Source organism: Mastigoproctus giganteus, chromosome 8, assembly GCF_048544385.1.
Source record: "Mastigoproctus giganteus isolate SK-2022 chromosome 8, ASM4854438v1, whole genome shotgun sequence".
NCBI classification, from domain to species: domain Eukaryota; kingdom Metazoa; phylum Arthropoda; class Arachnida; order Uropygi; family Thelyphonidae; genus Mastigoproctus; species Mastigoproctus giganteus.
In genome coordinates, this window is record NC_143582.1 from 191,240,923 (window position 1) to 191,253,055 (window position 12,133).

At 38.2% G+C, this 12,133-nt stretch overlaps 1 protein-coding gene across 2 annotated transcripts in view; it reads right to left on the reverse strand.

Annotated features, from left to right (window-relative positions):
• Positions 1 to 12,133, reverse strand: part of LOC150082108 (uncharacterized) — a 183,998-nt gene that overhangs the window by 105,679 nt on the left and 66,186 nt on the right. For both annotated transcript variants that reach the window (XM_090379986.1, XM_090379985.1), the window contains exon 8: positions 2,247 to 2,309. In XM_090379986.1, the coding sequence (XP_090236112.1) occupies positions 2,247 to 2,309 (63 nt within the window). The remainder of the gene's footprint in view (positions 1 to 2,246; positions 2,310 to 12,133) is intronic.

Below are 12,133 nucleotides of genomic sequence, written 5' to 3' on the forward strand. Positions count from 1 at the left end.
TACTTTTAAATATCATTTCCTAAAGGATAATTTAATATTTAATGAGCTATAGGTGTAGCAAAGAAGAGCAATGAAAATAGTCAGGAACACAAAATGGTACTTTTGCCATTTTGTGACCCTGACTTGAGTTCTGTAAATTGTCGTGCCAGGAAATTTGGCACATGCAAGGAGACCTGATCAAAGTGTTCAAGGCTTTAAATTGATTAAGTAAATTAAATGCTGATAGCATCCTTACTCTTTTTCAGATATAAATGTATATAAGTGTCTAGTTTTACACATATAAATAAAAATAACATCTAAATTGGAAAAGGATGGTTGCAAAATAGATGTGAGAAAATTTGTTTTCAGCACAATTGTTGGAAAAAACGGCGAAGGTAAAGAAAGCCCACATGAGAAGCACGCAAAAGTTCGATAAATTTACCGGTAAAAGTACTTTGCCATAACGACATTTGTATTGTTGCTCGCTCAGTAAACATACAGTGGGTGTTATCAGTCAGGAGTAGAAATTGAATCCCATGGGAGATTGAAACTCTCCCAAAGTGGAGGGGGTAACCTGACATTTTTATTTTAGAATCACTGGTGGACTAGTGGATAAATTGTTTATTAAGAAAAAAAGGCAAAGGTAAAGGAAGCCCACACGAGAAACACGGCAAACTTCGAAAAAGTTTACTGGTGAAACTCGTTACGAACATTTTTTATGACGCCAGAACTTCCAATATGACTCTGTTCGTGATTCTAAAGAAAAAAGGTCAGGTTACCTCCCTCCACTTCGAGAGGGTTTCAAGCTCCTGTGGGATTCAACTTCTACTCCAGACCGATAACACCCACCGGGGAGATATGGTTCTGCACCATATCTCCCCAGACGAAGCAGTTATCATTGACCGGGCACATAGGTTTTGGGACCGCAAAAGGCTCGAGAGCTTGCGGATTAGTTCCATTGAGAATAATATTAATAGAGACAGGGGTATGCATATCCATCCCCTCTTTGAGGCAGTGATCTTTAGAGGGGATGAACGTTTCCACCTGACGCGCTTCCAAGCCACTTCCGGTTCCACACGCACAAGAACAGTGCAAGTGCAATCAAATCACGTGACATGCCGTGAACCTGCGGGTATTTAAAGTTGCACTGTAAAGTAAAAAGTGTACTGTTGAGAAAGAAGGCTGAGCCTTTGAAAGCTTCAGATATTTTATTGCTTTTAACCTGGTATATTTTATTGTATTTTATGATATTTTAATTGTTTGTTTTATATCCACTGTAAATAGTAATTTATTGTAAGCTTAATTATAAAGTTATCAAAATTTTGGCTTTCGTTTTATTTTGTCATTTCAACATACGGTTGGTAAAAAATACTTAAAATTATATTATGAATATACCCAACCCCAGAGGCCTATCTGGAAAATTTAAGAAGTATTTTAAAGGGGGCAAGGTATACAAATTTGGAAAATCTGAGCTAGTGTATACAGAAAGGGCAAAATTTAAAAAAAAAAATAAAAATTCACTAACAAAAGACTTACTCTAGTAATTTTGGTTTTGTGCAGTGCATGGTTTGACTAAGAAGAAAGAAGTTTTACACACTATCAGCAGCAAAATTGTGGTACTGATGAATTTACAATCAATCAATGATAAAAAGATAGAAAAAGTGTAGATGAATGAACCTTAAAGCTCCAGCATTACTGAAAAATTTTAAGAATAAAGATTCACAAACACATGTAGCAAGAGGCTTATGAATTATTCTGGATTATTCTTCCTCGAGGCAGCATAATTACACAACTTGATGCAATTCTGGCCAAAGAAGATTTATAAATTTATGAGTTATTTGACCCTGTTCGTGTATAGTATAGATATTTTGCCACATTTTTCTCCAGGAGAAAATGTCAAAAAGTACTGCCAAAAACAATAATTTACATGCTTTGTATTATGATGGGACCTAAAAACTGTCTTTTTTTTTGGTGTAATTTCAGCCTTGATTCCATGTGTTTTCATTTAGCTTTCTAATGCAATGTACATGTCTCAGGAGTACATTGTGTGCTTCTCAATCTGGATTATCACCATTAAATTCTATGGTTTAATTAAAATAAATGAATATAAAACATTGAATTTAATGTTGATAATCCAAACAGAAACAGAAAAAATATATATAATAAAAATTTCAGTTTCAGAGTAATTTTGAAAGACAAAGAATATTCATTCATTTCATATTATTATATGATTAAAGAAATATGATAATCAGTTTGATATTACTAACCTTTGCTCATAATAGCATTAACATTCATTTCAATGAGACCCAAGAGTGATGTTTCAAATGCAACTGAAAAAAATCACATTTTTAATTAAGATTCACTTGTTAAAAATTAACAATCTAAAAAAACTGAAAAGCATGCCATACAAATAAATAAAAATAACCACAGGATATAGTATTAGTATAGCAATGTAATGGCAAGTAGCCACAGGCTTTTGCTGCTCTGGCCAAAAATACAAATTATGCACTTCCCTTCTCATGTAGGTAACTATTCAGTTGACTTTCAAATTCTTTATAAACTGTCAGCCTCAATTACCTGGGGAGGCAACTTGTTTCAACAATCAATGACCTGCTGGCTAAAAGTAAAACTGACTACAATCTAGTGTAAACCTCCTCCCCTGTGATTTGAATTCATGGCCTGGAATTCTTGAATTTTGGAATTCTTTATAACAGTGAAAATTCCACCTTCATTCATTTCACTAACACCTCCCATAGCCTTATAAACTTTAATCAGACCCCCTCTAAGGTGTGTCTGGTTGCCAAGCTCTGTAGTCCACGTAATCAGAGTCTTTCCTTGTACAGTCGCCCATTTGTTGATCTTGCCATGTGCATTGCCATCTTTGGACCCTTTCAAGAAGTCAGTGTCTTTTTTTTAGATGAGGTCTCCACACTTGGACACAGTATTACAAATGCGATCTTACAATTGCCTTATACAGTGGAATTATGACCTTCCTATCTCTACAGGATATTGTATGATAAATCATCGAGAGGACAAAATGGACTTTCATGGCTGCCTGTCTACACGCTCAGAAAACTTCATATCTGCCTGTATCATAACTCCCAGATCCCTCTCTTCCTCTACTGTTTTTAATTCAACCCCACCAAGTGTATAATTCATTTTGGAGTTGCTATCCCCCACATCAGTATCACTGGCTGATGTCTATGCTAAATGAGGTTACTATGGCTGGCTGATATCTATGCTAAATGAGGTTACTATGGCTGGCTGATATCTATGCTAAATGCGGTTTAGGGGAACAAAGGGGTGCTCTTACCAAGAAAAGCTTAAGTTCTGCAAATTGCAGTGCCTGGAGAATAGGCACCTGCAAGGTGATCTGATTGAGGTGTATAAGGCCTTGAATGGGTTGAGCAAGCTGAATGCTGATGAGATTCTTCTTGCTCAGATTAAGAACCTGAGGGGGCACAGAATCAAATTGAGGGAAAGACAGTTGTAGAATAGATATGGAGAAATTTGCCTTTAGCCAGCGGGTAGTTGATTGGTGGAACAGACTTCCATCTTTTGTTGTGGAAGTTGATAGCCTAAATAGATTTAAGGCTGAGCTGAACAGGCATTTGGAACGAATGGAGGGGTGAAATGGGAGGGTTTTTTTTTGGCTGATGCTGCATAAGCTTACTTTCTCGCATCATATGCCTCTGCTAATGCTGATGCTATGTGCTCCTCAATTTTATGTTGAAAATGTAATATTAAGAAGAGTTAGTTGATTTTTTTGGTGGTCACCGTGTTAATAAAGTTACATTGTAGTAGGGCTTTTTTCTTTTTTCTTTTTTTTTTTTTGTTAGTTGTTGGTGCATCGGTTTGTGTGACCATAATGCACCTCCCAAAGTTTTTGCATTTTGTACTCTGATCCAAGCCTGAAGTGGGATTCAAGCCTGTGACCTTTGGGTTGTCAGGCAGGCACTTTACCCACCCGGCTATCCCAATCGGCTGTTGTAGGGCTGAGTGTTTTTTTGACAATATCAGGTAGTTTTGTTTGTTTGTTTGTTATAGTTTTATGGCATATTAGCATCTAAGGCTATAATGTGCCAAGTCAAAATATCAGGTAGTATTTAACTACTTATAGACATGAGTGTATTTTGACAGATGGAACATTTTTTGTTCTAACAAATTGTTTGCTTATGCTACAGCAGAGTGTAAATACTTAAAATTTTATCTGGCTATAATTTAAAATTTATTTATTGGGGGTTAAGCCTGTATGAATCAACATGAAAATATGTTCAAGAAAATTCAGAAATCATTAATTGAAAATATTGGACATTAGCTAGACATTGAGGGAGGAAGTGGGATAATAGTGCCACCTCATTGAAGATATAAAAAAAAAAAAAAAAAATTATATAGTGCAAAACTAATTGAATATGTATATATATATATATATATAATTCCATTTATATATATATATATATATATATATATATATAAATGGGACAGTGAAAGCAACAGGAAATTACTTTGTAAAGATAGCATATCTCAAGTAATCCTAATGATGAGCGAGCTAGAGAAACCTGAAAGATCTGGTAGTTGAAAAATCATTACACAACAGAATGCTGATGGTGATGTCGGCCCCTGTGAGGGAAGTGTCAGGGCTTTCCAGGTCGTCATCATGTGAAATCCCTGTTGTGGAATTCGGGACATGGAACTTACGAACAATGCTGAAATGTGGAAAGCTGGAGAGTGTCAAAAGAGAAATGTACAGGAATGGTAATGATGTGCTTGGAGTGGCAGAGACAAGATGGAGTGAAGTGGGCAAATTTGTAAGTGAAGACTATAAAGTTGTGCACTCTGGAAGTAATGGTGGACAGGGAGGTGTGGCAATAATTATGACAACAAGATTCATGAGAGCACTGGTAGATGTGTGACACAGACTTAGTTATCATTGTCAGATTTGCGGCAAATCCATTTGACACGGTAATTATACAAGTTTATATGCCAACCTCAAATAGTGTTGAAAAATTAGTTGAGGAGACATATGAACAGTTGGAGGAATTAATATGTAAAACCAGATCAAGAGACAATGTGATAATTATGAAAGATTCAAATGCGGTGGTTGGAGAGAGAGGAGAAGAAAAGATTGGGGAACTTTGGTCTAGGTGTGAGAAATGCAAGAGGTCAATGCTTAGTGGAGTTTTGTACAGAAGAGAGACTAATGGTAGCAAATACAGTCAGTCCTCGTATAGCACGATAGTTGTGTTCCTAGAAACCCTCGTGCAATGCAAAATCGTGCAATATAAACAACAGGCCCTATGGGAAAAATAGGGTTAGGTGCCGACCACCCAAGATTGAACTGAACATACATTTGTAACCAAAACATTACCAAACACAATAAATAATCGTAATAAAATACTTACGTATTTTATTATGACTATTACGTAATAAAATATTGCTAATGCTTTTGCTTCTATCTTAAGCAAACTTGTTTTTTGTTTGATTTTCTATCGAAACAGATGAGAGCCGTTCCATCTCTTCCAATTCTTTGTGTCTTAATCTAATGGATTTTAATTACACTTTGAGTTGTTCCTGCTATGAAAGTTGTTTTTATTTTCTCTGCATTCTTTGTAATTCTCGGTGTTGCCTCATTTAGGTCTGTAGCATGTGAAATATCACATGGTCTTTCATTTCGCTCAAAGCGTTTCAGAGTTTCATATTTTTTCGCTATCGACAGTGGCGGACTGGCCATAAGCCTTACTGGGGAAACCCCGGTGGGCCGGAGGCCGGTGTGAATTTGGCCATAAACCGTAGTATGAGGCCACTATAAATTTTCCCGGGGTAAGAATTTTTGACCCAGTCCGCCTCTGTTTATCGATATTGCTTTTCTTTTTCTCTCTGAATCTGCAGTGTCTTCACCAGGACGCTTCCTTTTCACACCTTTTAATACACATAAATAAAGCTGCGCGCGTGTAGCAACTGAATAAACAACACCGTAAAGGCAGAGATACACTATTAACACCTCACATTTTACTAAAGCACATTTCTAGGGGTTACTACCATAAAATAATAAAAACAATTTCCAGTTGTGTTTCTGCTAGTGGAATCTGTTATAAACTGGTAGTAAACTCGATCTAATTGCATTTGCGATTATACCGATAGCTGGAATTGTGTTGGTTTTTACGTTGTTATGGTGAAATGTGTTTCCCCTTCACTGATATAAAAAACAAATACATTTTCAGAATCTTCTCTTCATTGCTATCATGTTGCGTTCGGTTGGGGTGGTTCTGCGTTCGACTGCCATTTCTTGTAAACACAAAGGCGAATCGTGCATAAGCGAATTCGGTTCGTGTTATATAAGATATCGTTCCCCTATTTATAAATCGTGTATGATTGAATTCATGTAATGTAAACACGTGTTATACGAGGATTGACTGTACAGTGGAACCCACTTTGTGATGAGTTTACTATACAATAAAATCACTTTACGATGGACTCCATAATAAAATACATTTCACTATACAATATGTAGTAAGCATGGGACATTGTCATCACGTTTGCGAATTGAATTTTAATTCTATTTTAATTAATTAATTCTATTAAATGAAGCTTAAAAAATAGGAATGAAGAGAAGATTCTGAAAATTTATTTTTGTTTGTTATATGATTTCAGTGAAGGGGAAACTAATTTCACCGTAATAAGGTAAAAACCCACAGAATTCCAGTTATCAGTATTATTGCAAATGCAATAAGATCGAGTTTACTACCTGTTTATAATTAGATTGCACTAACAGAAAAGCCCAATAAACCAGAAAGTGCAAATTGTTTTTATTATTTTATGGTCGTGACCTCCAGAAATGTGCTTTAGAAAAATATCATAAATGCATTCAAAATTCATTCTTATAACAAAACAGCAATAAACAGTGAAAGTGTAGTGCATTTTAATGATTTGAGTGGCTGATTCTACTAACCAGTGATCACTGGTGCCTACTTATTTTGCACTATGATGGCTTACAATTATGTTGGGCACGTGTTTTGTTTTTGTATCCTTTAGTTCAAGTAATTTTTTGTGTTGTGTTTACTTTCCATAAATTTACTGTATTGCATTCTTGAACATGCAACATTGCATAATATGGACCCTAAAGAGCACAGTAAGGAGAAAATTTCAATTAAAATTAAACAAGAAATAGTGAAAAAACATGATGATGGTGCTAAAATTAGTCCATTGGTGTGCGAATATGGTTTTTCACAGTCAACCATTTCTACCACAGTGAAACAAAAAGAAAACCTTAAAAAAGTTAAAGTAAGTGATGAATGTAACACAGTTCAAAAAGGCAGAGAACTGGTTGTAGAAATGGAAAGGCTTTTGCTGCTGTGGATAAAAGAAAAACAAATGAAGGGTGATACAGTTCCTGGACAACACATTTGCGAATATGCAAAGCAGATTTTTGAGGACTCAAAGACTAAAACACCTTCAGCTAGTGATACACAATATGGGAACTTTAAAGCCAGAAAAGGTTGGTTCGACCATTTTAGAAAAAGGTCCAATATTAAAAGTATCACAAGGCATGGAGAGGCTTGCAGTTTTGATCAGGAAGCAGCTGAAAACTTTAAGGTGGAGTTCCAAAAGCTCGTTGAGGAGGGTTACCTTCCTCAACAAGTCTTTAATACAGACAAAATGGACCTCTTTTGGAAAAAGAAGAGGCCTTGTTGTCCAGACATAAGCCTATGAAGGATAGGCTTACTCTGCTATTGGGGTCCAATGCCTCTGGTGATTTTAAACTTAAGCCAATGTTCGTTTACAACTCAGAAACTCCCAGAGTGTTTAAACAGCAACAGGTCATCAAAAGCAGGTTCAGTGTCTTCTGGCAGTGTAACAAGAAGGCCTGGGTGATACGACACCACTTCAATGAATGGGTATTTGAAGTGTTTTGTCCTTCAGTCAAAGGTTACTTAGAAAAAAAACAAACTTCCTTTAAAGGCACTGTTAATTGTTAATTTTGGATAATGCTCCAGGTCATGATCCCCAACTTGCCGGACCTCTGGAGGAGCAATTTAGCATTAGCAAGGGCACATGATGCAAGAAAGCAAGCTTATATAGCATCAGCAAAAAAAAAAAAAAAAAAACCCTTATTTCACCCATTCCCTCGCTCCAAATATTTGCCAAGTTTTGCCTTGAATCTATTTAAGCTATCAACTTCTACAACGACAGATGGAAGTTTGTTCCAGCAATCAACCACATGCTGGCTAAAGGCAAACTTCCGCACATCTATCCTACAACTGTCTTTCCTCAATTTGAATTTATGCCCTCTCTTAGGTGATTATTCTGAGCAAGAGGAAGAATCCTATCAGCATTGAGCATGCTCAAACCATTCAAGGCTTTATACACCTCAATCAGATCACCTCGCAGGTGCCTAGTCTTCAGACACTGTAATTTGCAAAACTTGAGCCTTTCTTTGTAAGAGCAACCCTTTGTTATGTTCACTAATCTTGTTGCCCTTCTCTGTACTTGTCCCAACAGCTCTATATAATTCTTAAAATGAGGCCTCCAGACCTGTATACAGTACTCAAGGTGTGGACTGACCATTGCCTTATATAAAGGGGATAATCTAAAGGGGATAGAAAAATTCCTGTATATCATTGACAAGACACCATGAGCTACTCTTGCACTGTCTGCACTGCTCAGAAAACTTCATATCTTCCTGCACAATTACCCCCAGGTCCTTTTCATTCTCTACCACTGTCAGTTTGGTACCACAGAGTTGATACATTAGTCTGGGATTACTGCTTCCCATATGTAGTACTTTACATTTGTCAATGTTAAACTTCATTTGCCACCTCCCAGCCCATCTGCTCAACTTTTCTAGATCCTGTTGCAGCAGTGTACTGTCATTAATGTAGTAGTAGTAGTAGTAGTAGCAGTGGCATTTGATGCAAGAAAGCAAGTGTATGAGCTTATGCAGCATCAGCCAAAAAAAAAAAAAAAAATCACACCATTCCCTCCAAATGCCTGTCCAGTTCCTCCTTAAATTTATTCAACCTATCAACTTCCACAACGACAGACGGAAGTTTGTTCCAGCAATTAACCACCCGCTGGCTAAAGGCAAATTTCCGCACATCTAATGTACATCTGTCTTTTCTTAATTTGAATTTATGCCCCCTTAGGTTCGTAATCTGAACAAGTGGAAGGATCCCATCAGAATTCAGTGTGCTCAACCCATTCAAGGCCTTATATACCTCAATCAGATCACCGCGCAGGTGCCTAGTCTCCAGCCACTGCAATTTGCAGAACTTAAGCCCCATCTTGGTAAGAGGATCCCTTCATTCCCCTCACCAATCTTGTTGCCCTTCTCTGTACATGCTCAAGTAAATCTACATGATCCTAAAATGAGGCCTCCAGACCTGTACGCAGTACTCAAGGCGTGGCCTGACCATTGCCTTATACAGAGGGATAATCACCTCCTTTTCCCTGCTAGCAAAATTCTATATATCACTGACAAAACCCCATGACCTGCCCTGGCAGCCTGTCTGCACTGCTCAGAAAACTTCGTATCTGACTGCACAATTACTCCCAGGTCTTTTTCATTTTCTACCACCTTAAGTGTAGTACCACACAGTTGGTACGTTTCTCTGGGGTTACTTCTACCCATATGCAGTACTTTGCATTTGTCAAGGTTAAACTTCAGTTGCCACTTCTTAGCCCATCTGCCCAAATTATCTAGATCCTGTTGCAGTAGCACAATGCCATTACTGTCATTAACAACCCTGCCAACCTTTGTATCATCTGCAAACTTCGACATTAAGCCTGATATACCTTCATCAATATCATTGATAAATATACAAAACAACAGTGGACCTAACACCGAACCCTGTGGGACTCCACTAATGTCATTAACAACCCTGCCAACCTTCGCATTGTCTGAAAACTTGGACATTAAGCCTGATATATCATCATCAACAATATCATTTATAAATACAGAAAACAACAATTGACCCAACACTGAACCCTGAGGGACTCCACTAATAACATTAGTCCACGATGAGCAGTGTCCATTGATTACCACCCTCTGTCTTCTCTCACTCAACCATCCCTTTATCCATAGCAGCAATTTGCCTCCAATGCCACGATGCTCCAATCTGTGCAGCAGTTTTCCATGTGCAACAGTATCAAAGGCCTTTCTAAGATACAAACATCCGATGTCAAAGTTATTCTTTGCATCCAGTTCCTTTGTGACTACATCATAGTATCCAATCAAATTAGTCAGACAAGACTTGCCCTTAACACACCCATGCTGTGTCCAAGCTATAACTGAAGTCTTTAGCATTAGCATTAGTAGCGGCATATGATGCAAGAAAGCAAGCTTATTCAGCATCAGCCAAAAAAAAAAAAAAAAACACACATCACTCCCATTTCACCCCTCCGTTCGTTCGAAATACCTGTCCAGTTGAGCTTTAAATTTGTTTAGGCTATCAACTTCAACAACAAGTGATGGAAGTCGGTTCCACCAACCAACCACCCGCTGGCCAAAGGCAAATTTCCGCACATCTATCCGACATCCGTCCTTCCTCAATTTGAATTTGTCCTCTGAGGTGATTATTCTGAGCAAGATGAAGAATCCCATTGGCACTGAGCATGCTCAAACCATTCAAAACCTTATACACCTCCATCAGATCACCTCGCCGGTGCCTAGTCTCCAGACTCTGTAATTTGCAAAACTTAAGCCTTTCTTCGTAAGAGCAACCCTTTGTTCCATTCACTAATCTTGTTGCCCTTCTCTGTACCCGTTCCAGCAGCTCTACATCCTTCTTGAAATGAGGCCTCCAGACCTGTATACCTCAAGATGAGGCCTCCAGACCTCAAGATGTGGCCTAACCATTGCCTTATACAAGGGAATAATCACCTCCTTATCCCTGCTAGAAAAATTCCTGCATATCATTGACAAGACACCATGAGCTACTCTTGCAGCTCGTCTGCACTGCTCAGAGAACTTCATATCTGCCTGCACAATTACCCCCAGGTCCTTTTCATTCTCCACCACTGTCAGTGTAGTACCGCAGAGTTGATACGTTGCTCTGGGGTTACTGTTTCCCATATGTAGTACTTTACATTTGTCAATGTTAAACTTCATTTGCCACCTCTCAGCCCATCTGTTCAACCTTTCCAGATCCTGTTGCAGCAGCATAGCATCAGTGGTGTCCTTAACAACCCTGCCAACCTTTGTATCATCTGCAAACTTGGACATTAAACTTGATATCCCATCATCAATATCATTCATAAACACCGAAAACAACAACGGCCCAACACTGAACCCTGAGGAACTCCACTAATAACATTAGTCCACGTTGAGCAGTGTCCATTGATTACCACTCTCTGTCTTCTGTCACTCAACCATCCCCTTATCCATAGCAGCAATTTGCCTCCAATGCCACACTGCTCCAATTTGTGCAGCAGTCTTCCATGTGCAACAGTATCAAAAGCCTTTCTATGATCCAAATATATAATATCAAAGTTATTCCCTGCATCCAGTTCTTTTGTGACTACATCATAGTATCCAATCAAATTGGTCAGGCAAGACCTGCCCTTAACAAAACCATGCTGCGTCTGAGCTATAACTGAATTCTTGTCTAGATGATCCTGCAGTGCTTCTTTAACCAGTGCCTCCATTAATTTACCTCGACCAGAAGTTAAACTAACAGGTCTATAGTTACTTGTGTCAGCCTTTGATCCTCCTTTGTGAATTGGGATTACATTTGCACATCTCCAGTCTATGGGTACCTCCCGTGAGTCCAAAGAAGCTCTCATAATTATGGCTAGGGGTTTGCTTACTTCCTTTGCTGCCTCCTTTAATATAACTGGATAGATCCCATCCACCCCAGGTGCCTTTTTTATGTTTATTCTCAACAATCTCTCCTCCACTTTCCTCTCAGTCTTGTCTAGATGATCCTGCAGTGCTTCTTTAACCAGTGCCTCCATTAATTTACCTGGAACAGAAGTTAAACTAACAGGTCTGTAATTACCTGTGTCTCCCTTTGATCCTCGTTTGTGAATTGGGGGTCACATTTGCACATCTCCAGTCTATGGGTACCTCCCCTGAGTCCAGAGAAGCTCTCATAATTATGGCTAAGGGTTTGCTTACTTTCTTTGCCGCCTCCTTTAATATAACTGGGTAGATTCC